The sequence below is a fragment of the Neofelis nebulosa genome, chromosome 11, assembly GCF_028018385.1.
Source record: "Neofelis nebulosa isolate mNeoNeb1 chromosome 11, mNeoNeb1.pri, whole genome shotgun sequence".
Taxonomy (NCBI): domain Eukaryota; kingdom Metazoa; phylum Chordata; class Mammalia; order Carnivora; family Felidae; genus Neofelis; species Neofelis nebulosa.
This window is the reverse complement of record NC_080792.1, coordinates 72,093,787-72,119,933: the sequence shown is the minus strand read 5'-3', so window position 1 is coordinate 72,119,933 and position 26,147 is coordinate 72,093,787. Positions and strand designations below refer to the sequence as shown.

General features: G+C 49.5%; 1 protein-coding gene across 3 annotated transcripts in view; it reads left to right on the top strand.

The window, feature by feature from the left end:
* Positions 1–1,755: 1,755 nt before the first annotated feature.
* The window catches only part of AP1B1 (adaptor related protein complex 1 subunit beta 1), an 84,408-nt gene continuing 60,016 nt past the window's right edge, over positions 1,756–26,147 (top strand). The window contains exon 1 of one of the 3 annotated variants that reach the window (XM_058693195.1): positions 1,756–1,946. In XM_058693195.1, the coding sequence (XP_058549178.1) occupies positions 1,783–1,946 (164 nt within the window). In that variant the 5' untranslated portion in view covers positions 1,756–1,782. The remainder of the gene's footprint in view (positions 1,947–26,147) is intronic. The other 2 variants (XM_058693196.1, XM_058693199.1) reach the window with 2 other exon arrangements.

Here is a 26,147-nt window from a genome sequence, read left to right as displayed (position 1 = left end):
GCCCACCCTGATCTTCTTGAGTCAGAATCTTTGCTGAAGGTCCTGGGGATGTGCATTCTATGCCAGTGTCCCTAGAGCAGAACTGCCTCTGGATCTGTTCTCAACCAACCTACCAAGTTCACTGATTCAGCTCCTGCTCTTGCCTTTTATATACATTCTCTCATTATGGTGTCACATCCACTCTAAGAAGCTTTGGTAACAAAAGTGAGGCCTGGAGAGGCTAATCCACTTGCCAGGCACAAAACTTCACAGTCTGGCTCTAGATAGCCACCCTGTCCCATCTTCCTGTCTGTTCACAACTAGATTTTTCCCAGGAATGCCTTCTTGCTTCATCGCTCCACTCTAAGCCTTCCTCCATCTCCATGTGCCTTATGCCCTAGTCATTACGTAAGTGTATGTCCTGGGTCCTAGATGATGACATGTGCTGGAGTCCCTGGCACCTGTGTCTTCTGGCCTGTGGGTGCAGGGAGTGGTCCTTGCACCTGGGGCTCAGGATGTGTGCAGTGGGTGAAGCAGCTGTGGGGACATAAGTACTTGAGGCAGAGATGGAAGGACACAAGCATGTTCCCTTTTGGTGTCTTTGGAGGGGGCAGGACTGGATGGAATGGACAGAGAGAACTGGTATGCCCTCCCCTGCCCACATCCCTCTCTGTCCAAATCTCTTCTGCCTTCCAGGGCTGCCTCCATGGAATTCTGGATTCTGCCACATTCTCTTTAACCATGAGCTTCTTGTCTGAAATCCTTTCCTTCACTCCAGTAGTCACTCTTTACCCTTCCTTCACATAACTCCTTTCCATCCTTCAGCTACTTCTTGTTATCCACTCCTTCAGCAGCTTTCCCTAACTGCCAAAGTTTTGATAGCTGCTTCCTTTGGGCTTCCACAGTTCCTCTCCCTGTCCCTCATTCTAGCCCAACACTATCCTAGAGGGCTGTTTATATGCTCCTAACTGAACTGTGAGCTCCCCAAGGGCAAGAGCCATCTCTACTCAATATTGCTTCCCTAGGATCTGGTATTAGAGTATTAGCTCAGTGAAGTTTGTTGTATGAATAAATGCCAATTGGTGGTGACTTTAGAGTCTGTAGACACTGCAAAGTCTCTACTCCACTTTATGAATCTAATTATAATACATCTTGGACTGCTTTTCACAAGCCAGAATCCAAGGAAGCCAGGCTAGAGAAAGGAGGAAGAAACTGAGGTCCAAGTGGTCAGTGACAGGTCTGATTCCGAGCCAGTGCTTTCACTGCAGCTCCCAGCTGCTTTGTTTCTGGTTCTACGACTGGAGCTCCTTGAGGACAGGAACCAAGTCTTGGACATTATTTCCTGGCTTGGCAGGGCAGTTTGCCTATTACCACAAATATTGCCATTTACTGGGTGCTTACAAGGTGCCAAGCCCTTGATATGCATTTTTCCCACAGTTTGCAACTCTCACAATATACACAGGGCAGGAAGGTACAATTATCCCCATTTACAGATGAACAAACCGAGGAAGGTTAAGTAACTGCATATTTATCAATGTTTCTTCTAGTTCCTTTCATAAATTTATCCAGGTCCCACTGCGGCCTCACCAGACTTGTCATCAAACCCACTTTCCAGAGCAAGAAACCGAGGTTCCAGGACTACAGCTGATTCCTGTGCCTCCTGGATGCTTGGCCCACAATCCGACTTGAACGAATCGCGCAACAAGCGCCCTCTGCAGGCAGCGACGGTGACGTCTGCGTCACGTTCAGCCCCGCCCCTCGGCGCCGGAAACGCCCGAACGCTCCCTCCGGCCACGGAAGATTATGGAGCGCTCCTCCCAAGGCCCGGGCTCGGAGAAGCCGGGAACGCGACGTTCAGCCCGCACCCGACTTCCCGGCAGCCTTAGTCGCCGCGGCATCGGGTCAGAGGCATCCCCAGGGACCAAGGGAAGGTGGAGGCGGCCTTGGCTGCCGTCGTCTCCTTCGTTGTGAGTAACGTCCCCCCTACGGACGCCGCGGGGCGTCGGGGAGGGCCAGAAGCCCACCCCCAAGCAGAGGAGGCGGGGCTCTGGGAGGGGTTCCTGCTGCAGAAGCTCATCCCTGGGGGACGGTGCCACAAACGAGGGCACCCGTGCATCCAGCCCTGGGCACGTGTCCGTGCATCTGTGAGCAGCACCCTCCCCCTCCTCAGACCTCAGTTTCTGCACCTGTAAAATGGGGGCTCGGGACACTTCCGTGACTGCAAAAAACGGGATTTCGTCCAGTATTTTCAGAATTCCTGTCACCAGGCAGGCACCGAGAAATCAGAGCTGGGTCAGGCTATCCCGTGTGGCCGCTCAGAGCCCTGGGATCTCCTTCCCTTGCTGCATTAGCAGTCCTGAGACAGAAGAGTCCTAGAGGTTGGGGACTAGCCCCTTCCTGGTGGAGCAGACACCCTGCAGCCTGGGATGGGACAGACATGAGACATGGCCATGCAAGTAACAAGTAATAGTGTTAGCTCAGATTTACTGAGCACTTATTGCGTGCCTGGCTTTACACGAAGCCCATCACATGTGCTACTTCCACTTCGCCACAGCCCTGCCTGGGAGGTACTGTACTTGCCATCCCGTTGAATGGAGGAGGTATTTGGGGCCCAGAATCACAGAACAGTAACCAGTCCAAGGTTACCCAGCTAACAGGTGGCTGGAGCAGCAGTCCACAGTCTTACCCACTACACTGTTCTGAAAAATGTTTGATCTGGAAGGCAGGATGGCAGACGGGGAAAATGACAAGGGCCTGCCAGTATTAAGTATGTGTCGGGTCCCGGCCTAAGGGCCAGCATCCTTTGTACTGCTGACAGTGACCCTACACTGTAAGTTTCGTTATTTCTACTTCACAGATTAGACTCAGGTCACCTCACGTGTCTCAGGTCACACTATTAAAAAAACTGGGACTTTCGGGTTCATTGATGGTGCATTCTGCCTGCCTGTATATCGCTCCTACCCCACTCTCCTCTGAGCCTCAGTTTCCCCTTCTGTGAAATGGGAGGTTTGGGCCAGAAGACCCTGGACATTGATTGTTTCCTGAGCTCACATTCTTTGACTTTTAGGTAGCATTGACATGATGTCTAGAGTCCTGGGTTTGTTCCCAGTTATCTGCGACTTGGGAATGCCTTGGCCAAGTCCCCTGCATCGCTGAGCCTCAGTTTCCCCTTCATAAGATGTAGAGACTAGACAATCCTAATTGCAGTGGCACCTTCTGGCTTTAATATTTTATGACCGTAGATGAAGAGACAAGTTGAGGTTCAGCAAAACATGCATCTCCTGAGAATTTCTAATGAATGCAAATCTGCCACTTCACTCAGAACGTCCCGGTGCTAGACTTCCAAGGACAGATACTGTACATGGGTGAGGGGGAGCAGACACCTCCAATCAGGAGTAACTTCTGGGGGAGGCTTACTCCTCCAATGGTACAGAGCCCACTGCTGAGGTCAGACCAACCCAAGGCTGAGTGCTAGCATTCCCACTTCCCCTCAGAGCACCTCGAGCAAGCGACCTCTTCTTTCCATGCCTCAGTTTCTGAATCTGTAAAATGGGGTGCTAATAATACCAGCTTCATTTGAGATTTGGTGGAAAACATAAGCAAAAAGACAACCGCTTCTGGCCTAGAAAACCCTCAAAAAACATCTGTCTGCTGCGCCATCCTGGGGCTGGGAGAGTTCCCGAGTTTTGGACCCTGCCACCCTCTGCCCCCTGAGACCAAGGTGGTGTTAGGGGTGAGGGAGGAGACGCAGGGTCCTGCTGAGTCAGCAGGGGACCCAGATAAGAGATATAGGCGGCCCCGCCCCTAATACTGCTGGTGTAGGCTGCCAGGTCTGATGGTGGCTGAAGTAGCACTAACGGGCATTCCTGCACGTCCCTGGCTGGCGGCAGCCCCCGGGGTGGGGCAGAGGCCGTCTGAGGACAGAAGAGGCAGAGGAATGGTGTCAGGACTGCTGCATTGTGTGCCAGGGGCTGCAGCGAGGTGCGGGCTCGCGGTTGAAGATGACACAGCTGACGTGCGTGCTATGCTTCAGGCTTTTATGAAGTGCATTCATATCTCGTGTCCCCAGGACAGGGCTGTGTGACATAGGACAGGATTCTCCACCTGCAGTATAGAGATGCTACTCCTGGCCTGTGAGTGAGCTACAGGGGGCCAGGAGCCCTCAGAACTGTGTGTAGGATTGTGTGAGTGGTTGTCCAAGAGGTGCAGGACCCCAAAATGCCAGAAGTTCTCGATTTAGGAGTCAGAAGAACTGATGTTAGTAAATGGCATAGTGTGACTCTGGGCAGGCGGCTGAACCCCCCACGCCCCCGCCCCCCTCAAACCTTATTCCTTCCTTCCTCTCTTCCATCATCTGTTCAACAAACATTTCTTGAGACCTGTTCCAGGCCCAGGCCTAGGCCTGTACTGGAAATACAGCCACAAAGACAGGAGTCCCACCTCCTCTTACCACGAACAAATAAGGAACCAGTTTTATAAGGGCTGATAGAAGGGCAAGTCCAGGGGTTATGGGAATCACAAATTGCTGCTCCTGACCCAGTATGTTGGGGGGGTGGGGGGCAAGTTGGGGAATCAGGAGGTGAAGCCTGGTTCCGTGTCTGTCGCCTCGGGCAGGTCACTAGACTTTCTGAGCGTCAGTTTCCTTCACTTTCCCATACGCTCAATGGCACCACTTTGGGGGTGGGGTGAGGATGGAGGAGGTTAAGGGTTCCCCTTTGGAATAGGCCAGTGGGGAGAGAATTGGTGTGAGACTCGGAGGATCTGGCCTCAGTCCCCTTTCTACTTGGTCTCACTAGGTCACCCCAAACACCTCCTCAGGGCCCCAGTTTGCTTCCCACACAGAGAGGGAGCCTGGCTGCCCAGTCTTCCACGGGCAAATGCACATGGGCAGTGGGAGCTCCAAGAAAGGTGAGCAATCGGGGAGAAGGTCCCAAAGGAGGTGGCATCGCTGAGGCCTGGAGGGTAGCAGAGGTTGTGGGAGAACCACACGGGTCCCTGGTAGAACCCCCATGTGATGGAGGAATTTAGGGGTGGGGCCTTGGGTTCAGGTAGAAGGGAGGGGAGGAGCGGGGTGGTCCTTGAGCTCTAGCATTCACTGACTGGTGGAGTTAATGACAAAGAGCAGGGCCTCTGAGTCAGGTGAGCCTGAGTTTCAAGCCTACCCATCATTGCTTCATGAAATGCCCTTGGCGGGACACCTGTGTGGCTCGGTCGGTTAAGCATCTGATTTTGGCTCAGGTCATGATCCCATAGTTGGTGAGTTCAAGCCCCTGCTCCGGCTCTGTGTTGACAGTGCAGAGCCTGCTTTGGGTCCTCTGTCTCCCTCTCTCTGTGCTCCTCCCCAGCTCTCTCTCTCTTTCTCAAAAATAAATAAGCATTAAAAATTGTTTATAAAGGCCCTCAGTAAGGTTTTCACCTGTCTAAGCCTCAGTTACTGCCATCTGGGAAATGGGGATAAGATAACCCATTCATAAAGTTTTTGGATATTATATGACTCCATTTATGTGAAATGTCCAGAATAGGCAGATGTATAAAGAAGAAAGTAGGTTAATGGTTTCCTTAGAGCTGGAGGGTTGAGGGAATCGAAGGATGATTGTTCAGGAGCATGGGGTTTCTTTTTGTCGGGATGAAAATGTCCTAAAATCGGCTGTGGTGGTGGTTGCACGACAATATACTAAAAAGCATTGACTTGTACACTTTAAGTGGCTTAATTGGATGGATGGTGTGTGAATTATATCTCAGTAGACTGTCACAAAAAACCAAAAGGTTGTTGGGAAGATCTGATGAGGTGCTACATGCCAGCACATTGTAGGTGCTGTCTGAATGTTAGCTATCACTGGCACTGTTTATTCCCAGTAGCAAGTCCAGCCCTCCCTCAGAGAGGGCTGATAGACTCCAGGAGGAGGGGAAGGAGCCTGACCCACCACCGGCTGGCTAGGGGCCCAAAGCAAGGCGCATAACCTCTCTGAGCCTCAATTTTCTCATCTGTGAAATGGGGTGGTTTTCCAGATTTTGGCCACCTCTTGAGACACTGTGAGGTTCAGATCAGACTGAGTTTTGCCAGATACAGACACAAGGTTGGATGCATCCCCACTTAGGCAGAGAAGGGCGGGGAGATTGCATGTTCCCTCTCTCTGCCCGAGGTGGGACTGGCTTCACCCATCCATTCGTCTTGAGTACTGAGTGCAGATTGCATTTAAGGCACTGGGCAAAGGATAGAGCAGGGCTGGCAACAACCAGAGCCCTGGACCTCAGAGGAGCCTGGGTGGAGGGACACGCAAGGGTCTCCCAGGCTAGGATTGATCAAGCCATCGTGTTATCATTCTGGGCCTCAGTTATCTCATCTGTGAAAAGGGGAAAAATAGTGTCTCCCGGGTGAAGCTGAACTGAGGCTTACAGTGACTGGCCCAGTGACTACACTTAATACGTGGGAACCATTATTATTAATTGCTATCATTAATATCATGATCAAGTGCCTTTTGTCACCCCATTTCAGCTATCTTGTTACACGGTGAATTGTGTCAGGTCTCCATCTCTCCTGTCCCTGTCCTAGATGATCAAGTCCCCCAGGTCAGGGCCTAGATGCCCCTTCCTGGTACTGTCCTTTTCAGACCCAGCCCTGGGGCTTGAAGAAGCTTCTCCTCTGTGCAGCCCCAAGCCCCCTTCTTGCCCCCTTCCTTTAAGACCCTTTTCTCTGGACCTGCAGGTCTGGCCAAGCAGGGAACTGAACCCCTCTCCTTCCGCCCAGCTGCAGGGTAAGGTCACCAGGCCGCCCCCTGGGAGGCCTTTCTGGGCATTTTGTTCTCACTGCGGCTGGAGCTGAGCTAGAGCAAGCTGAGCCTGGCTCAGCGTCTCCTCCCACATCCCTCCCTCTGCAGAGCTGTAAGCCAGGCTGGCTGGCCACTCAGCCAGGGCCGCAGCAGCATCTGCAGCATCCCTGTTGCTGTGGTGGATGGAGGGCAGGGATAGAGGGGTGTGCTTTCCCTTGCTGGGTGCTACTCTCCACTCTGGACCTGCACTGCCTGCTTTGCAGCTCCCTCAGAGTGCTCTCCCCCAAAACTGCCTGCTGACAACTCCTTCCCCCTTTTTTCCTGGTTCCCATCTGCAGACAGCATGGTTGTCTCAGGCTACAGCCTGCCAGGCACCTGGGATAATGAGACACGTTGTGTATTGAGAGTAAGGTCAAGGTCCCACCACAGCCCTACCATGAATGGGCTGGGCACCTCAGAGTGGTTCATGGAATCTCTCTGGGTCTGTTTCCCCATTTGTACAGTGTGAATGATCCTGAAAGTGTTGGCACTGACATCCATCCTTCTGATTTCTTTTTAACTCCCCCCGACCCTGAACCTTTTACCTTGAAACTAGGTCTCCTGTGTGACCTCAGCAACCAGGCCAGGCAAACAGGAGAGAGCTAAGATAGGGTGGGTGATGGGGGTGGTGGAGAAGCCAAGCTTTGGAGCCTGCAACCTTGGGCTGGACTCATCTCCACCACCCCCCACCACCCACCCCCGCCCCGGCCAGTCCTCACCTTCCTGAACCTCGTTCTCTTCATCTGTAAAATCAGAAGAGTCAGACCTGAGTTATTGGAGGTGGACCCCTGTGCCAGACACACCGCTAGCAGGTGACAATAAACATGGGTCTCCTTCCCTTTCAAAGTACAGCTTAGCTCCCCAAATCTGGGCCTCTCCTGTAGAGGTCCCTGCAGATAGTGTCAGGGATGGGGGATGAACTAGCGATGGACATTTTGTGGCTGAGGTGGTTCCCAGGTGGCGCGGGGGACAGGAGCATCAGTGTGCCTCCAGGTGATCTGTGTGATCCCAGCACAAAGTGTGTGTGGTAAGCACAAAGCGGGGAGGCCAGAGCAGACTCCACCCCTGGGGGTCAGCAGAGGGGTCATGGGACTTGGCACCCTGTTTGCTCATTTGTTCATCCACTCAGCAAATAATTTAGTCTCCTTGAAGGCCACTGCGTGCCTTGGCCTGTGGAGGGCAGAGCATTACAGGGCTGTGTGCCAGCCCCTGTTCTAAGCACCTTACGTGAATTAACTCACTTTTACCCTCACGACAACAGAATGGGGTAAGCACTGTTTGCCTCGTTTGGCACAGAGAAGTTAAGTACCTTGGCCAAGGTTACATAGCAGATAACTCGTAGACCTGGTGTCTGAAACCAGACAGTCCTCTGAGGTCGGTGACAAAAACGTCTCATCTTCCCACTGCCCTCAGTGGGCCTGGCTTCATTTCCTTCCTGCTTGTTCTGGAACAACCCACTGGGTCTTACACCTCTAGCCCTTGCTCTTACAGCTTCCCCTGCCTGCAGTGTGTTTTCTGACTCTCTTTCTCCTCTGACTGACCAACTCCTAGTCATCCTTCAGTGCTCAGCTGTGGCAACACCTCTTCCAGGAAGGCTTCCTTGGTGCCCTTTCCACCCCTGGCTGGGTTAGGCTCCTCTGCTGGCCTCTCTTCGCTCCCTTTCCCCCATCTCCCACTTATCTCTCTTGTCGCAAGCATCTGTTAATTTATTTTTTTAATGTTTATTTATTTTTGAGAGAGAGCAAGCACAAGCGGGGGGGAAGGGCAGAGAGAGAGGAAGACAGAGGATCCGAAGCAGGCTCTGCGCTGAGAGCAGAGCCCAGTTGGGGCTTGAACTCACAAACTGTGAGATTATGACCTGAGCCGAAGTAGGACACTCAACCAGCTGGCCCACCCAGGTGCCCCAAGCATCTGTTAATTTAGGTGCCTTCCCACCAGACTGTGAGCCCCTTGCCCTCACCTTGGCACCCCCTGTGCCTGCCACCATATGTGGTAAGTCTTGATTGTTAATAATCTTGTGAATAGCGGGCAAGTTCTAGTATCTCTGTTTCATAGAGGGAGAAGCTGAGGCACAGAAAGGTGACATGACCTACCCAAGTCACAGTAACAGAGCCGGCATTTGCTGAGATGGCCTCAGTCTCGAGGAAGAGACTTTGGAAGGTGTCAGAGAACTTTGTAGTAGTCCTTGCTTGAGGTCTGACAGGCAAATGACCAATAGTAGTAATAACAATATTAATAATAATAATAGCAGTCCCACTTAAGAGCTTTTCCTGTGTCTCGGGCATCATGCTAAGCACGGTGTGTGAATACTTTCACTTTTGCCTTGCTCTTTCCTTATGAAGTAAGTGCTATGATTAACCCTATTTTAGAGCTGGGGAAATCAAAGCTCAGAGAGGTTAAGTGACATGCTCAAGGTCACACAGCAGTGATTTACCAGAGTTTAAACTTTTTTTTTTTTTATTTATTTTTGGGACAGAGAGAGACAGAGCATGAACGGGGGAGGGGCAGAGAGAGAGGGAGACACAGAATCGGAAACAGGCTCCAGGCTCCGAGCCATCAGCCCAGAGCCTGACGCGGGGCTCGAACTCACGGACTGCGAGATCGTGACCTGGCTGAAGTCGGACGCTTAACCGACTGCGCCACCCAGGCGCCCCCAGAGTTTAAACTTTTTAAATGATTTATTAATGGCTAAAAGCCCAGAGGCCCAAAGGGTAGATGATGAAAAGCCTCCCTGTCTTCTGTCCCCAGCCACCCAGCTCCTCCCCTGGAGGCGACTAGGATGATGCACAAATGTCCTTCAGAGCAGGTCTGTGTGTTCACAGACAAACCTGGGTTTGTGTTATTCAGAGCCAGGTTTAAACCCACACCTATGAGATTCCCCGTCACCCACAGAGGCTCAGGTCTTGACACAGAGTGCCCACCATGCCCTGGCAGAGATTTGGGTACCCCAAAAGCCTCTGTCCTCTGCCCGAGTTACCTCTCCCCACTGCCATTGTGCCTCTTCAGCAGTTGGCTGAGGGCCTGCCTCACTCGACTCAGGCTGCAGCAGAGCCTGGGCACTGGTCCAGGGCCCTGCCCGGCAATGGCAGAAGGGCTGCGGCAAGCCATGGGGGACCCCTTCAACCCAGTCTGACATCCATTTTGCTATCCCTCATGGTGGTAGCCCAGCGTAGGGGAACAGCTCATGCAAAGGCAGGGAGGCGAGAATGAGCACAGGGGTATGGAGGTGCCATGGTCTTTGGGTACAAGGAGACTTGGGTCCAAGTCCCGGCTCCACCCCTTCCTGCTGTGGAACCAGATGGGCCTGCCTCCTTAAGGAGCCTCTGTTCTCTCAGGACACTCATGAGGATTAAGAGACAAAGCACCTGCTTGGGGAATGTAATAGGTCCCCGATAAGTTGGTAGTCGGCTTGTTTTAATTACGAAGGCCTCTGTTCTGAGCTTTTCCAAATTTCTACCTGACCCCTGGAAAGTGGGGATGCAAGATCCTCAGCTCTCCCTTCCTTTCTACATGCCGAAGGAATTGAATGTGAATAAACATTAGGTTGTATTATTATTGTTGTCGTTGGTATTATTATTACTCTTACTTGGTGCCCAGAGAGTGGTGTCCTTGGGTATGTAGACCCCAAGGATCTCACCCCTATCCTACTCCCCGGGTGACACTCTGAGGGGAAGCCCATGGCAGGAGTTTACTGTCTTGGGGGGCAGAGCAGCAGGGGACCTGTGTGTGGAGGTTTGCGTTTTGAAGACCAGGGGAAGGGGGCTAACAGGAAGCTGGCTGGGAGTAAGAGCATAGGGCTGGGAATGGGGTGTCTTGGTCAGTAGCCATGGCCTGCCTGAGCTCCAGTTTCCTGTGTGGAATTGGGGTCATCTGTCCTTTCCCATTAATATCGTGAGATTTGGGATGCTCAGGCAGAGGGGAATACATGAGAGAATATCTGCCACCTGCAAAGCCAAGGTCACGAGCAGTCAGCCCACAGGCTGATGTGGCCTGTGGAGCAGCTTGGTTCAGCCCCTCCCCCAACCAAGGGTATTAAAAAAATTCATTTGGAAATAATGGTCATGGGTGCACAGCATTGTGAATGCAATTAATGCCACTGAATTGTACACTTAGAAATGGTTAAAATGGTAAATTTTATGTTATATATATTACACTGTGATTAAAAAGTGCAGAAAAAAGAGGATTTGAATCAATTGCTATTATCACAAAAACAGAGACCACTTTATGGGGGTCAGTAGCGACAATTTTGAAAAGCCAAATAGGAGGCAGTAAGGGGGTGGTTACCCAAATTTGTGACCTGGACACATGGAGGATGGGCTGGCTTTGGAGGGCACAGTGGCTTTGGAGGAGACCCAGGCACTGCACAGAGAGCTGGGAAATACCCTGGCTTCTTCCTACCTGCCAGTCTTTCTTTAATGCCTCCCATTGGCTGAACCTAACCAGAGTCCGTTGGCAGAGGAGCTTGGGAAATGTAGTTTCCCAATGAGCTCTTGGGATGCCAAGAAAAGCAGAGGAAGAGCAGGGAATGGGTCTGAGGTCATATAGCAAATGACTGGTACAGTTGTCAACATCTGACAGCTGGGTGATTTAACATAAAAATCTGTATTCATAACTTTTCCCGAACATCCTTGAGCCCCCTGTCCTGGCAATGACCCTGTAGACAGGGAAAGGAAACGAAAGGAAAGGAAAGGAGAGGAGAGGGGAGGGGAGGAGAGGGGAGGGGAGGGGAGGAGAGGAAGACAGGGCATGGGGGTCAGCAAGGCCCACCTCTGCCGAGTCATGCTGGGGCACTGCCTTGGGCAGGCCAGCTGAGGAGTCCTGAAAAGCTTACAGAGTCTCCAGTTTTCTGACCAGCACCTAATGAGGCATGAAGGGACCCCCAAGTCCTTTAGAGCAGGGATAGACGAGAAGCCATGAGGACCCTGAGCCGGGTGGACAGAACAGGCAGGGCCAGGGGAACTGACAGGGCTGGATCAGCCTTTAGAAAGAGCACACCGGGTATCCAGGACTATGGGAATACCCTAGCTCTTGGAGACTCTCTGGTCCTGTGGAGGTTTTGTTTGTTTGCTTTTTGTTTTATTTTTCTTTCTGAGGCTGTCAGGCCCTTTGTTCATACCAAATCTTCCAGGAAAGCCCAACATGTTAACTCATGGCAGAACTATCCTGGAGGAGGAGGTTGGGTGGCCTGAAGTTCTCCTCTGAAAATCCCTGAGGCGATACTCAGGAAGGGTCTCATACCTGTCCAAGGTCACACATGGCATTTGAGGAGATCTGTGCTTATGCCACAGACCTCTTGGCTCCCAAGATGCTGAGAACACTGGCTTTGGAGTCACTTGGACTGGAGACAAATCCCCACCGTAGCTCAGTGACCTCAGACAAGGACCCTCACCCCTTGTTAGAAGGGGATGCCAGTATCTCCCTCATAGGATGTGGGGAGGGGAGGAGAGGTTTATGCTTGTCAGGTGCCCACACAGTGCATGGTTACCTAGGTTATCATGGTTACCAAGGGGCCAGTCCCATGGCTGTTACGATGACACAGGCTGCCCTCTGACCCCCAAGATGGGGAGAACTCCCCGGGTTCTTCCTACCTCTCTTCCTGCTCCCTCCCAGGCCACACAGCCAGCAAGAATTTGTCCTCTGCAGGGATGTGCAGGGAGAAAGTCTCCTTTTTTGATGAAACAGCAATGAGGTGATGTCTGGGTTTTTTATATCCCCATTGCTGAACTGGTGCCAGACACAAGAGTACAAGCCAGATTCCATTAGCCACATTTGTCCTATGGACTCCTAGCCCTGTGGGGACCTTCCAGTGGTCCAGTGTGAGACCCAACAACTGGGAAGACATTGGCCAGGGCCAATGAAAGCAGTTACAAGATGTGACACCTCCCCTGGGGACCCAGGCAGGGTCTTAAGAGTCTGCCTCACTCAAGAGCCTTTCCTTTTAGGGGTGCCTGGGTGGCACAGTCGAGTTATGCATCCGACTCTTGGTTTAGGCTCAGGTCATGGTCTCACAGTCATTGGGATCAAGCTGTGCTTTGGGCTGGTCACAGAGCCTGGTTGAGAGAATCTCCCCCGCTAGTGTGTGCGAGCTCTCTCTCTCTCTCAAAAAAAAAAAAAAAAAAAAAAAAAAAAAAAAAAGAGTCTTTCCTTAAAAAAAAAAAAAGACATGGTTACATTTTTCTTCTTGCCAATGTAAGAAATCCTTTGAGGTGTAGGAGTTACTACTAACCCCATTTTTGAGAATAAAGTGAGGCCTAGATAGGTTAATTACCTTGCTCCGAGGAACCCATCGGTAAGTGTCAAGTCATGGCTTAATCCTGCTAATCTATTTATTGTCAATCAGACTTCAGAAACCTGAGTGCTCATTATCATTCTGCTCAACCAAAGTATCATTGGTTTTCAGAATTTGAGATTGTTGGTGATAATATCATAGGATTATATTTTAAATGGGGGGAAAATCCCTCAAAGTAGCATGCACTTGTTAAAAAAAATATTCAGGGGGCGCCTGGGTGGCTCAGTCGGTTAAGCGTCCGACTTCGGCTCAGGTCACGATCTTGCAGTCCGTGAGTTCAAGCCCCGCGTCAGGCTCTGGGCTGATGGCTCGGAGCCTGGAGCCTGCTTCCGATTCTGTGTCTCCCTCTCTCTCTGCCCCTCCCCCGTTCATGCTCTGTCTCTCTCTGTCTCAAAAATAAATAAATGTTAAAAAAAAAATTAAAAAAAAAAATATTCAGTTACAAAAATGTCTGAAGTAGATAGTGAAAGGCCCTGCAACCCCACTTTCCAGAGATAAGCTCTGGAACCACTTATTATATATATTCTTCCAGGTTCTTTTATGCATTTACAAGTAAGTGTTAATATTTATGTTTTAAGAAGATTGTACATCCTGTTTTGCAACTTGCTTTTTGCAAGTAACAGTAGCTCTTGAAATACAGAGGTTCCTCACCACTCAGATCTGTGGGGGAAGCGACTGGTAAAGTTTTAATGTGAAATTGTGTTTTGTGTATGTGAGTGGAGGGATGGTGATTATGAGTATCATCAGAATTTCTAAAAAGATTCGGACCCAAGCCCCTTGTATTTCAGCTGGAGAAAACGAGGCCGAGAGGGGAAAGGCAGGTGAGTGGGGAGCCCAGCCCCTGAGGGTGGCCTTGAAGGATGACAGGGAGAATGCTGCAGTTGCTGGCCCTGGGCACCCTGCCCTGGCCCCGAGAGGAACTGCGCCCTGCGGAACCAGAAGGAGGGTGAGGGAGTCAGCCTTGCCTGAGCTAGCAGACAGGGCTTCTGCAGTCCCTGCCAGGCCAAGATTTACGGCCACCAGGAGCTGGAGGTTACAGAGAAAGAGCCTGGTGCAGCACTTGGGAAGGGAGCCGTCCGCAGTGCCTGCAGTGAGCCAGCTACTGGTCAGGCCTGGCTCCTCTGGGCTCAGGAAAGCCCTCTGAGGTGCAGGCCTAGAACATGGGGATGGACAAAGGGTGGGGTCAGAGGGCACTCTTGGGATCAGAACCCCCTGACCCCTACCCAGCTGGTGTTGGGATCCCTGCCCTGGAGAGGATGCTGAGAACAGGGCCTGGCCAGGTTCTTGTTACTGAGCTAGTAGCAAGAAGTTGCTAGAGAAGGGGCAAAGGACAGAGTGACCAGCACAGGTAGAATGACATGAGGAATTTTAGAGGAGGTCCAGATGGCTGGAGCTCAGAGCAGAAGGGTGAGGTAGGCGAAGGGAGAGGCTAGGAGCATCGTGCCATGTGGAGAGCTGGACCAGGGAAATTTCGAGAAGGGTTCAGGCAGGGGCTCACCATGTCTCAGATGCAGTATTTGAAGGCTCCCTCTGGGGACTGGATCAGAAGGGACCGGATGGGAAGGTGGTGAGGAAGCAATGGCCAGCGGCCATGTGCCACACTGGGCGGAGTGTAAACAGGGCTGGGCCACTGAACCGGCCAGGAGGCTCACACCTTTGGCTTCCTGTCCCACGTCCCTACCCAGCTGGGCCAACAGAAGCCTCACCATCAGAGTTTCATGCCGGCACCCTTGCTATCAGATGAGCATCACCCCTGCACCTCCAAACCCACCTCTAGTTCCTCTAATTCTGGTGGCTCAGGAAGGTGGGCATTCACAGGGTGGGTAATCATAACAGTACCAGGCTGTGCTCACTTCTTTCCATGGTGTCTCCACATTGGCTCCAAGGGGTAAGGACTGTTACTCTCCCTGGTTTATAGAAGAGGAAACAGGCTTGGGGAAGTTGAGAGCCTTGACCAAGGCCCCACAGCTGCTGAGTGGTGGCAGACAGAGCCAGGACACAGATCCAGGGTTCCCAGTGCCATTGAGAGCCCCTGAGTCCCCCAAATCCAAAGACCAAACCCAACCCTGCCTCATTTTTTCTTTCACTCGATTCATTCGTTCGCTTGTTCATTCATTCATTCATTCATTCATTCACATTCTCATGAGCCCCACTGTGTGCCTGGCTATGTCAGGCACTGGAAAGGCAGCAGTCCCTCCACTCTCAGGGGGCTACCCTGTGTGCAAAGAACAGCAGCTTTAGTAGAAACCACATGGTAGGGACCCAGGAGACCAGAGGCACTGCCAACCCTATCCCCTGATGGCATCCACCAGACACAAATACCAGCAGCGTCCTCTTTGAGAACAGCATCTTCTTGGTACTCAGGCAGGTGAGCTGGGTGGGGACAAAGGAGTCAGCCAGATTGGGGGTTACTGGGTAAGAGATCTGGGTAAGGCTAAGGTGGAGGGACAGAGAAGGGATATCTTTCAAAGGGCAGCCCATGGGAGGTTATAAGGTATCCTGGAATCTTGTGGGTGAGCCTTGCAGAGGAGGTGCAGAGAGTTTGGTGAGGAGCAAATGGGAAGCTGTTGGGGCCAGAGGCTGGCTCTGGGCCTGCCAGGATGGGGTGGCAGAGGCTGCTGGCCAGGTGAGTGAGAATGCTTGTGCCGCACCCCCTCCTCGGGGGGCAGGCCCATCTGGCTCGAGAATGGGGCCAAGCAGCTTTCTGGGCACCTGGCAGGCCTGTTATGCGGCTGTGGCAACTGGAGCCTGTCATGAAATCCAAGTCCTCAACCCAGACAGCATTTCATCTCCTGCTTCAGCAGGGATTTACCGAGAGGGTGGAGAGCTGGTGCTGAGGACCAAGTAGATTGTGGTTCACATCCCAGCCACAGATAATAACGCATTTAATATGGAACAGTGATCGATGTGGTGTGCTCCTTGTATACCAGGCATTTGGCATTACTGCTTTTGGTCCTCGTGGCAGCCCTGTGGAATGAGCATCAGAGGAGACAGAGGCACAGAGAGGGTGAGTGATTTGCTCAGGGTCACACAGCTAAAAACAGCTGAATCTGGGTCCAAGCCCAGGTCCATGTGATTCTGGGCTGGGCTCTTCCTAGCTGTATTATCTCTCTCCTAGCCCAACAGTTTTCCAGCTGTGTGAGCCTCCATGTTTTCACCTATGAAAATGGGGATGACAGGTGTGCCTACCCCACGGGGTTATTGTGCAGGTTAAGGGAGACAGTCGAATTGAATGATTTTAGTGTGGAGTCTGGCACATACTGAGTGCATGGCAAATGTCACTGCTATCATCATCGCCACCATCATCACCATTATTACCGATGGGCTAGAAGCCACCTGAATGATCATCCGATCCAGCCTCCTTGTACAGATGTGGAAACTGAGGTCTGAACAGGGGGCGGTGGATCACACAGTTGGTGAGCCGTGAGGGAGTATCAGAAATCCTCATGAGTCAGGCCTGCCACCTCCAGCCTCCCCACCCTGCAATGATGATAGTGTCAGGCCTTCCCATGAATGTAGCCCCAACGGGGGTCCCAAGGGGCACTAACCCAGCCTTATCCCCCCAGCTGCCTAAGGTGGAACAGATGCAGCTACAGCACCAAGAGTTCCTACAGATGTGGCTGGCCGCCTTGCACAGGAAATTTGTCCTGTTCCACCTTGGAGAACCCCATTGCTCTATCCTGGAGGCTTCCTCTACCTCACAGCCTCAGGACGCCACTTTCTTCCTAGACGTGGCTTGAGAGCCCTCTGGTGGCCACCTAGGGCTTCAGCTTCAGGGTCGGCATCATGGAAGTCCTGCTTTGCCCCAGTTGGGAGCCCGGTTCACATGTGTGTCTTTTTGTTTGTTTGTTTGTTTGTTTTTGTTAATGTTTATTTATTTTTGAGAAAGAGAGAGAGGGGCGGAGGGAGACAGGATCTGAATCAGGCTCCACGCTGACAGCAGCGAGGCTGATGCAGGGCTTCAACTCCGGAACCGTGAAATCATGACCTGAGCCAAAGTAGGACGCTCAACCAACTGAGCCCCCCAGGTGCTCCAACCCCACTGAGTGTCCCAACCTTGGTGCTAAGGTCCGAACTGTGCTCCTATGGGGCATAGGATCCATCCCGGTGGGGTGTTAATACCTCATCCCCAGACTCTCATCACCCTTTTGGTCCCTGGGGTGTCCCAGTTCTGGGATGCCCACTTACCACAGTACCCCTTGTGATACAGAGGATCTGGTTTTTATTATGTAGGATTCTGGGTTTCCTTTCATTTTGCTTAGGAAAATCCATGGGATGGCAGGTAACTGTGGCTTTTTGTTGTTGGAGCCAGCTTGGCAAAAGTCTGTCCTCCTCCAGCCACAGAGAGTGACAGGGAAGTTAGGAGAGTTGGACTCTGTCTGAGTGGGTCTGTCAAGAGGACCTCACACTGATGGCCTTTGGAGGCCCTGAGCCCTAAGAACCTGCTTGCTCTGACCCAGGGTCCCTCCTCTGATTCAGTCAGGGGTCAAGCAGAAATACCAGGCCATAGAGAGGAAGGGATTTGTCCCAGGTGTTTGAACTTGAGCAATTATGGGAGCCGCTTAAGCAGTCTCTGCAAGGATATTGTCATCGAGTCTGATGCTGGAGCTTGAAGACATAGAGCAGGCTGTCAGCAAGGGCAGAGGTATATCATGTATGGGAAGGACAAGAACATTCTGGGATCCACAGGAACAAGCTGGAACCCACATGGGCAGACTGGAACCCCGGTTGGTTCTTGCTGCTGCCAACCTTGAGGGGTGTATGTGGGGTTTCTGGAGAGACCAGGGCCCTTCTCGTAGATCTAAACACACATACCTGGCTTAGCAAGTGTCAAAGCTGAATGCTGATCCCAGGGTAGGAGAGGCAGTTGCAGACCTGTCACTGCCTTGAGACAGAGAAACTGAAGGAACCCCCATGAAGAACTGCTTTTTTGTTCCTTTTTCTGCTTCTGTTCTTGCTAGGACCTGCCCCCTGCCTTACACATGCCTTCTTGTACAGGTAATGTATGTCCTCCTTGTAAAGGTCAAGAAATCGATGATTTCTCTGGAGTCTTCCAGCACAACAGATAACATCTAAGGAGTGACCAGGGTCATCATGAACATTTTCCAAGACCTCTGACACACCAAGACCCCTGGCTTCAGGGCATAAGTGACTTATGGTGGACACCTAAACCGTTGTCTTTGTTCACGGGTGCCTGAGAAGACACAGGCATTGGACCATAGACCTCAATAAAAACCCCAGACTCCAAGCAAAGATGAAACTCACTCTTTCCTTTCCAAGTCTCCTGGATGCTCTGTCCAAATCTACACACACTCCCTATCTTTAATAAACTCTGCCCTCACTTCTTCTTGGATTGCATTTGATTCCTATCCTGCGTGAAGCCAAGGACCCTCTTGGCTAGTTGTGCGGGACCCCCTCCCTCTGGATCCTTGGGCCCAACCAGCCCCCATCAGCCTCGTGCCCACAAAATGAGCCAGTCCCTCTGCTTCAATATGTGGGAGCTACAAAAAGCATTGCCGTTTCACTTCTGTCCCCCTAAATCTTTCATAAGAACCTCTCCTGTGCCCCAACCAGGGAAGGGAATTGTGAGAAATGTCATTCAACCTAGCCAAATTCACACCTTATAGACCTACCATAGCCTCTGAGGTGTCCATCAAGAGCCTTCTAGCTGTTGGTATGGATTTGTCCATTCCCTCATGTCCCCGGGCCCTCCCCAACTTCCATTATCCATCAGAGAAAAGAGCCCAGGCTTTGGAGGCCCACAGACCTGGGCTTACACTCTCAATCTGACATTTATGAACTGAGTTTTGAGCCTCAGTTTCTCTGTGTGTAAAAGAGGGTTAATAGTGCACAACCTGCAGAGGTAATATGAGGATTGAAGATAATGCATAGAGGGGTGCCTGGCTGGATCAGTTGGTAGGATATGCAACTCTTGATCTCGGGGTTGTGAGTTCGAGACCCATGTTGGGCATGGAGCCTACTTTAAAAAAAAAAAGCCTCATTAATAAAGAAAAGAAAGGGAGGAAGAAAAGAAAAGAGAAAGAAAATGCATATAACATACCCAGGAAGGCATGTTCAGGTAACCTACTTAATCTGAGGGGCACTTGGGTGGCTCAGTCGGTTACGTGACTGACTCTTGATTTTGACTCAGGTCGTGATCCCACAGTCGTGAAATTGAGCCCCTCGTCGGGCCCTGTGCTGAGCGTGGAGTCTGCTTAAGATTCTCTCTCTCAGGGCGCCTGGGTGGCTCAGTTGGTTAAGCATCCAACTTCAGCTCAGGTCATGATCTCGCGGTTCGTGAGTTTGAGCCTCACATCAGGCTTTGCGCTGACAGTGGAGCATGCTTGGGATTCTCTTTCTCTCCTTGTCTGTCTCTGCCCCTCAGCCACTTGTGTGCAGGTGCACACGCTCTCCCTCTCTCTCAAAAATAAATAAATAACTTTTTTAAAAAGATGCCCTCCCTCTCTCTCCCTCTCTGGTCCTCCCCTGCTTGCTCTGTCTCTTTCTCTCTCTCAAAAATAAATATTAGGGGCGCCTGGGTGGCTCAGTCGGATGAGCGTCCGACTTCAGCTCAGGTCATGATCTCACGGTTCGTGAGTTTGAGCCCCGCGTCAGGCTCTGGGCTGATGGCTCGGAGCCTGGAGCCTGCTTCCGATTCTGTGTCTCCCTCTCTCTCTGCCCCTCCCCCATTCATGCTCTGTCTCTCTCTGTCTCAAAAATAAATAAATATTAACCTGAATAAAGCACAATTGATCATTTTAATCTGCCCTTAATAAAATCATGATCCCACAGTAATTTACTTGGAAAAATGGTTTGATTCCAGTGCTGGGACAGAGAAAATACAAGATGAGCCTGGAAACATCATGAGGTACCAGAGAATAAGGAAGTGCTAAAAAAAAAAAGTGGGGTCATGTTGACAGGAGCCAACCTAAAGGAATTCCTAAGGGCCAAAAGCTGGGAAAAATGATCAGCAAAATAAATAATGATAGGTTTGGATTATAACTCAATATCCATAAGCTCAAATGGCTAATAAATAATTGAATTTAAATAAATAATTGACTATTGTAGAAATAAGTAATTGAACAAATAAATTAATGGGGAAGAAAGGGCAACTCTTCCTGGCAGAATTTCAACTAATAAATGTAGAAGGAATCAGGGAACTAGAAAATCATCATTAAGCAAACACAACAGTAATGCCTCAGTCTTTCCCCACAAGATATTCATTAATTCCAAAGGAAAAACAGGAAGGCGGAGAAACGTGATGGACACATCCTCAGCCAGGTGGCCATGATTGACATTACCAATAGTTTTTTTTTTTATTTTAATGTTTATTTATTTTGAGGGCAGGGGAGGGGCAGAGAGAGAGGAAGAGAGAGAATCCCAAGCAGGCTCTGCACTGTCAATGCAGAGTCTGATGAGGGGCTCATTCCCATGAACTGTGAGATTATGACCTGAGCTGAAATCAAGAGTCAGATGCTTAATTGACTGAGCCACCCAGAAGCCCCAACATCACCAATAGTAAGGTATATCGCCATCATGTATCATGTCTCCCCTGATATATGCTGATGAGAGTACGTCACTTTTTAGTATTGCCAAAAATGTATAATGCTTAAAGTTTGTAAAAGAGAGGAGAAATGGAAAAACTATCAGCAACCAGAGGAGACTAAAGAGACACAATGGGGGCACCTGGGTGGCTCAGTTGGTTAAGCATCTGACTAAGCTCAGGTCATGATCTCACTGTTTGTGGGTTTGAGCCCTGCATCAAGCTCTGTGCTGACATCTCAGAACCTGGAGCCTGCTTCAGATTCTGTGTCTCTGCCCCTCCCCCACTCACACTCGGTCTCTCTCTCTCTCTCTCTCTCTCTCTCTCTCAAAAAATAAATAAACATTAATTTTTTTTTTTAAAAAAAAGAGAGAGACACGATAATGAAATGCAATGTGAGATCGTGGATTGGACCCTGAAACGGAAAAAAGACATCAGTAGGAAAACCGGTGAAATGTGAATGAGGGCTGTAGCTAAAATAGTTACGGTATAGTATCGATGATTTTGAGCATTGCACTATGGTTAGATAAGGTGTAAATATCAGACAAAGCTGGGTGAAAGATAGGTGGCATTTTTGTAACTTCTTTGTAAATCCAGAAGTATTTAAAAATGAAAAGTTTAGGGGCATCTGGTTGGCTCAGTTGGCAGAGCATGTGATTCTTGATCTTGGGGTTGTGATTTCGAGCCCAACATTGGGTATAAAGCTACTTAAAGAAAAAAGGAAAGTTTAGGGACACTTGGCTGGCACAGTCAGTGTAGCATACAACTCTTGACTTTGGGGTTGTGAGTTCGAGCCCCGTGTTGGGTGTAGAGATTACTTAAAAGCTTTAAAAAAAAAGTTTAAAATAATTTTACAGATTCAAACGGAAGTATTGTGAAATGTCTCCTACCTTCCCATGTCTTTCAGCCACCCAGGTCTCTTCCCCACAGGCATCAATGTTATCAGCTTCTTCTGTTTCCTTCCAGAATAATCTATGTGTATGCCACAACTAGTCTAGATTGTATCTATGCTGTTTTACTCGTCTGGCCTCTTGGCCTCTGACTTCCATATTTTGCAAATGCCTGGTGATCCTTGGCTGCTTCCTCAGCTCTAAGGGAGGTACTGACAGCTGAGTGATCGCTCTGGTGGACGTGGGCTTGTCCACCATGGTCCTCACTGACCAGGATCCCTGTTTCACCTGTTTTTACTGTGATCCCCGCCCCCACTATGCTGGTATTCTTTTCTGAGAGTAGACCTCAGTCTTCTGTGGGAGGGAAGGGGGGAGTTGTCTGACAGAGCGGGGGAAGGATCTGGGGGGTGTCTTATTCCTTTTCAGATGTTCACCCGATCCTCCAAATGTTACTCAATTCTTCACTTCCACTTCCAGACTTTTCTGGTGCCACCAGTTCCTGGATCTTTGGGGTCCTGCAGTATCAATTGGGTTGCTTCTTGGCTTCCCTTCTTGTGGCTTAGGATTCAGCTAAGTCAGTAACCTTTTATCCATTTGCTTTCAGCCTTCAGTGTTGTTCCTGTTGTCTCTTGTTCTCATGGCTCTTGTAGATTTCCACCTTAAAACAATCCCTTTAACCATAATGAGATACCACTTCACACCCATAAGGATGGCTGTTATTGGGGTGCCTGGGTGGCTCAGTCAGTTAAGTGTCTGACTCTTGATTTTGGCTTAGGTCACAATCTCATGGTTCATGGGATTGAGCCCCGAGTCAGGCTTTGCGCTGACAGTGCAGAACCTGCTTGGGATTCTCTCTTTCCCTCTCTCTCTGCCCTTCCCCTGCTCGCGGTCTCTCTCTCTAAATAAATAAACTTTTAAAAAATGGTTAAAATAAGTTGCATGCTATACATTCTACATTATCAAAATTATAAGACCCCTTAATGTAGGTTTTTGTTGTTGTTGTTGTTTGTTTTTTAGTAAGCTCTACATCCATCGTGAGGCTCAAGCTCATGACCCCAGGATCAAGAGTCACATGTTCTGCTGACTGAGCCAGCCAGGTGCCCTCCCTGTCCTAATGTAGTTTTAGTGGGATTTCAGAAGGGTGTGGAGATACATGAATTCACTCCCTTACCCAGAAGATTCAGGTGTTATTTAAAAGAGGGTGCTTTATTTGCCAGGTGTAGGGTCAGTTTTCTGATTTTATTATAGATTTCTAGTCTTTTAGATTGCAATCTAAGAAGAATTTATGAATTCTGATTCTACTATGTTAGTTTATTGATATTTCCTTTGTTCCCTAATTTATGGCCTTTAATAATTGTAATCATTACTAATCATTTGCTGCTTGCTAGGCATTGCTCTAAAAACATTACCTACAATATCCAGTACAATTCTCCTGACATCTGTATAAGTCCCATTTTCCAGATGGGAAAGCTGAGGCTCAAAGAAGCTAAGTTATGTGCTCCTACATACACAGCCAGGAAATGGCTGAGCTGAACTAATATTAACACAAGTAGCAGCTTCCATTGAAGGAGGGTTTATAGGTTGCCAGGCACTGAATATAAGCTGTACAATTTAATCTCCTTAACCACATAAGGAAGCCCATCAGCCCCATTTTACAAATTGGAAAGTAAGGTCCAGTTGGGGACTTGAACCCAGGTGGGATTCAGATCCTGGCCTCTTCAGTTGCAGCAGTGGAAGGCGGTTTAGCTCTCTCGGGGGCACCTGTGAGGCAGAGCAGAGCTGTTTGAGAAGCAGCCTATTGTGGCAGCAATGGAGCCAGGACGAGGTGAGCGGAATTTTGCTCCTGGGAGGACCAGGGATGATGTAATGAGAACATTTGCAGCAGGAAGAGATGGGGGTGGAGGAGGAGTCCCCAGGAGCCGCTAGGCCCTTCTGCCCCTTGGGGGGGCGCTGTGCCAGGCCTGGCCTGGGCTGGAAGAATATGGAGCTGCCCACCCTCAGCAGGTGCAGGACTGGCGTTATTAGTGAGGCCTTGACAAAGTCACCTCCTTCCTCTTTCCAGAAAGGATCTGAGGTAACTTTTAGTAATTTGTAGGGTAAAAATAATAAAAATGGCAAACAGAAATTGAAGTAGAGGAATAGTAATCACATAGGAAGAAGAATCCAGAAGGAAGATTGAGACACAGGGATGCGGTGGGGCTGCCTAACAATTACACAGGAAGGGAAAGGGTGGCAGTTAGTGTCACTTGTGTGCCCTCTAGTGGGCATCAAGAGAAATACTTAATTTGTGCAACATATATTTATTAATGCACCAGTATGGCAGGAGGGTTGGAAGGACATGCTGGGAGATTCTGTGTGTCAGAAAGAGGAGGGGACTTACTGAAGGGCACACAGTGCCAGGAGCATATCTTCGATCATTTTATGACCACAAGAACTCCCAACCTTCCTCTGATTGGATGAAACCTCACAATGCAGGTATGGGTAGGGGAAGGAGAAAGCATGGGCCCTGCTGTCATCAACCTTGACTCCCAGCTCAACATTGTTGCCTTGTGAAAGTAGGAAAGTTCCTCAGCTTCTCAAGGTCTTGGCAGGCTCACCTGTGACTGAGGGTTATTGTAGCCCTCACCTCTTGAGAATGGTGAAGGTTAACATAAAGGGATTGGATGTCAAGGGCATACAAAGGTGCTTGGCCCATAATGAGTGCAGGGTTCTCAGGAGAAACCGTGGGGCACCTGAGTGGCTCAGTCAGTTGAACATCGGACTTTGGCTCAGGTCATGATCTCGTGGTTCATGAGTTTGACCCCCACATCAGGCTCACTGCTGTCAGACTGTCAGTATCCTCTGTCTCCCTGTCTCTACCCCTCCCCTGCTTGCACTCTCCCAAAAGAACAAATAAATATTTTTTGTTTAAAGGAGGAGAAACTGAGGTTCAAAGAGTTAGACAAGCCAGCCCAACATCAGCCAGCTCAATACAGCAGAGTAGAAAGTGAATAGGGCTTGGAGAAAAGTTTTAAAACATCCTCTTCCAACCAGGATGTGATGTTATTGTTAGTAATGGTGTATTTTTATTTTTTTTTTAATGTTTATTTATTTTTGAGAGAGAGCACGAGAGAGGAAGGGGCAAGGAGAGAGGGAGGCACAGAATCTGAGGCAGGCTGTGGGTTCTGAGCTGTCAGCAAGGAGCCTGACGTGTGGCTCAAACTCATGGACCATGAGATCATGACCTGAGCCGGAAGTTGGACACCCAACTGACTGAGCCACCCAGGCCCCCCTGAAATGCTTTCTGAAGGACCCAGATGCCTGGCTCCCTTGCTTTCCCACTTCCCTTGCCTTCCTACTATTGTCCCTGGATTGCTTTTTCCTTCCATCTCAGCCTGTGCGACTCTGTTCTCATTGGGCAAGGCCTGGCACAGATGTCACGGTCCCCAGGATGTCTTTCCTGAACAAGCTAACACTGTGACTTCTGTCTTCTTGGAAATCTTAAAGCTCTGACTGCTCCTACCATTAACTTGACACTTTCACATATGCTCTCCACCTTGGTACCTTTAGGTTTGTTGGTTTGTTTTGCTGGATAATTCTTCTCTTTCCACGTTACATTCCCAGTGAAAGTTTGTTTTCTGGCGAGGCTGACAGCATTTGTCAACATTTATCATCAGGGGAAGGTAGTTCCTCCAGGCAGCTGTGCATAGCATGCGGAACATAGGACATACATATAAAATTATTCTACTTGTCCCCTGCCTACTTCAGAGAAGCATTTAAACATTGAGTAAGGTCTGTAATTTTAGGCAACTGGTATTGTACCAATGTCAGTTTCTTGCTTTTGATATTATACTGCTGATATATAAAGTGTCACCGTTGAGGGAAGCTGGGTGAAGGGTACATGGGACTCTTTGCACTAGTTTTGCAATCCTATAAGTCTATAACTATTTCAAAATAAATTTTACAGAAAGGACTCGAGACTGATTAAACATATAAAACTATAATAACTATTACAAAGTAATATCTACATTAGATGGGACATACAGACTTGGCTGTAGAAGCTTATTTATTAAGTTTATAATATTAATAGATTGGTGGCAACCTAAGTGTACAACGGTAGGGGATTATTTTTGAGAACTGCAATACCATCCATACAGTGGAATACTATACAGGAATTAGAAAGCACCATGTAGAAATATATTTATATTTATGTATATCAGTGAGTTAAAAATACTAAATGATGTGTCAACTGTACTTCAACTAAAAAAATACCAACTGAGGAGCACCTGGGTGGCTCAGTTGGTTGGAAGTCCAACTGTTGATTTTTGGCTCAGGTCATAATCCCAGGGTTGTGGGATTGAGCCCCGCGAAGTGTGAAGCCTGTTTGAGATTCTCTCTCTCCTCTTCCTCTGCCCCTCTTCCCTTCTTGTGCCCTCTCTCTCTAATAAAAAAATAAAAATAAAAATAAAATACCAACTGATATATGAAGTCTAGAAGGATATTCACCAAAATATTGAAAGTGATTGTCTCAGCACAGTGAGATTGCTGATGACTTTTATTCTTTTTGCTTCCTAGTATATTTCCATTTCTCCACAATGCAGATATTGGTTACCCAGTAAAACCTTTTTTTAAACAAAGCTATGTGTGGGTTTTTTTGT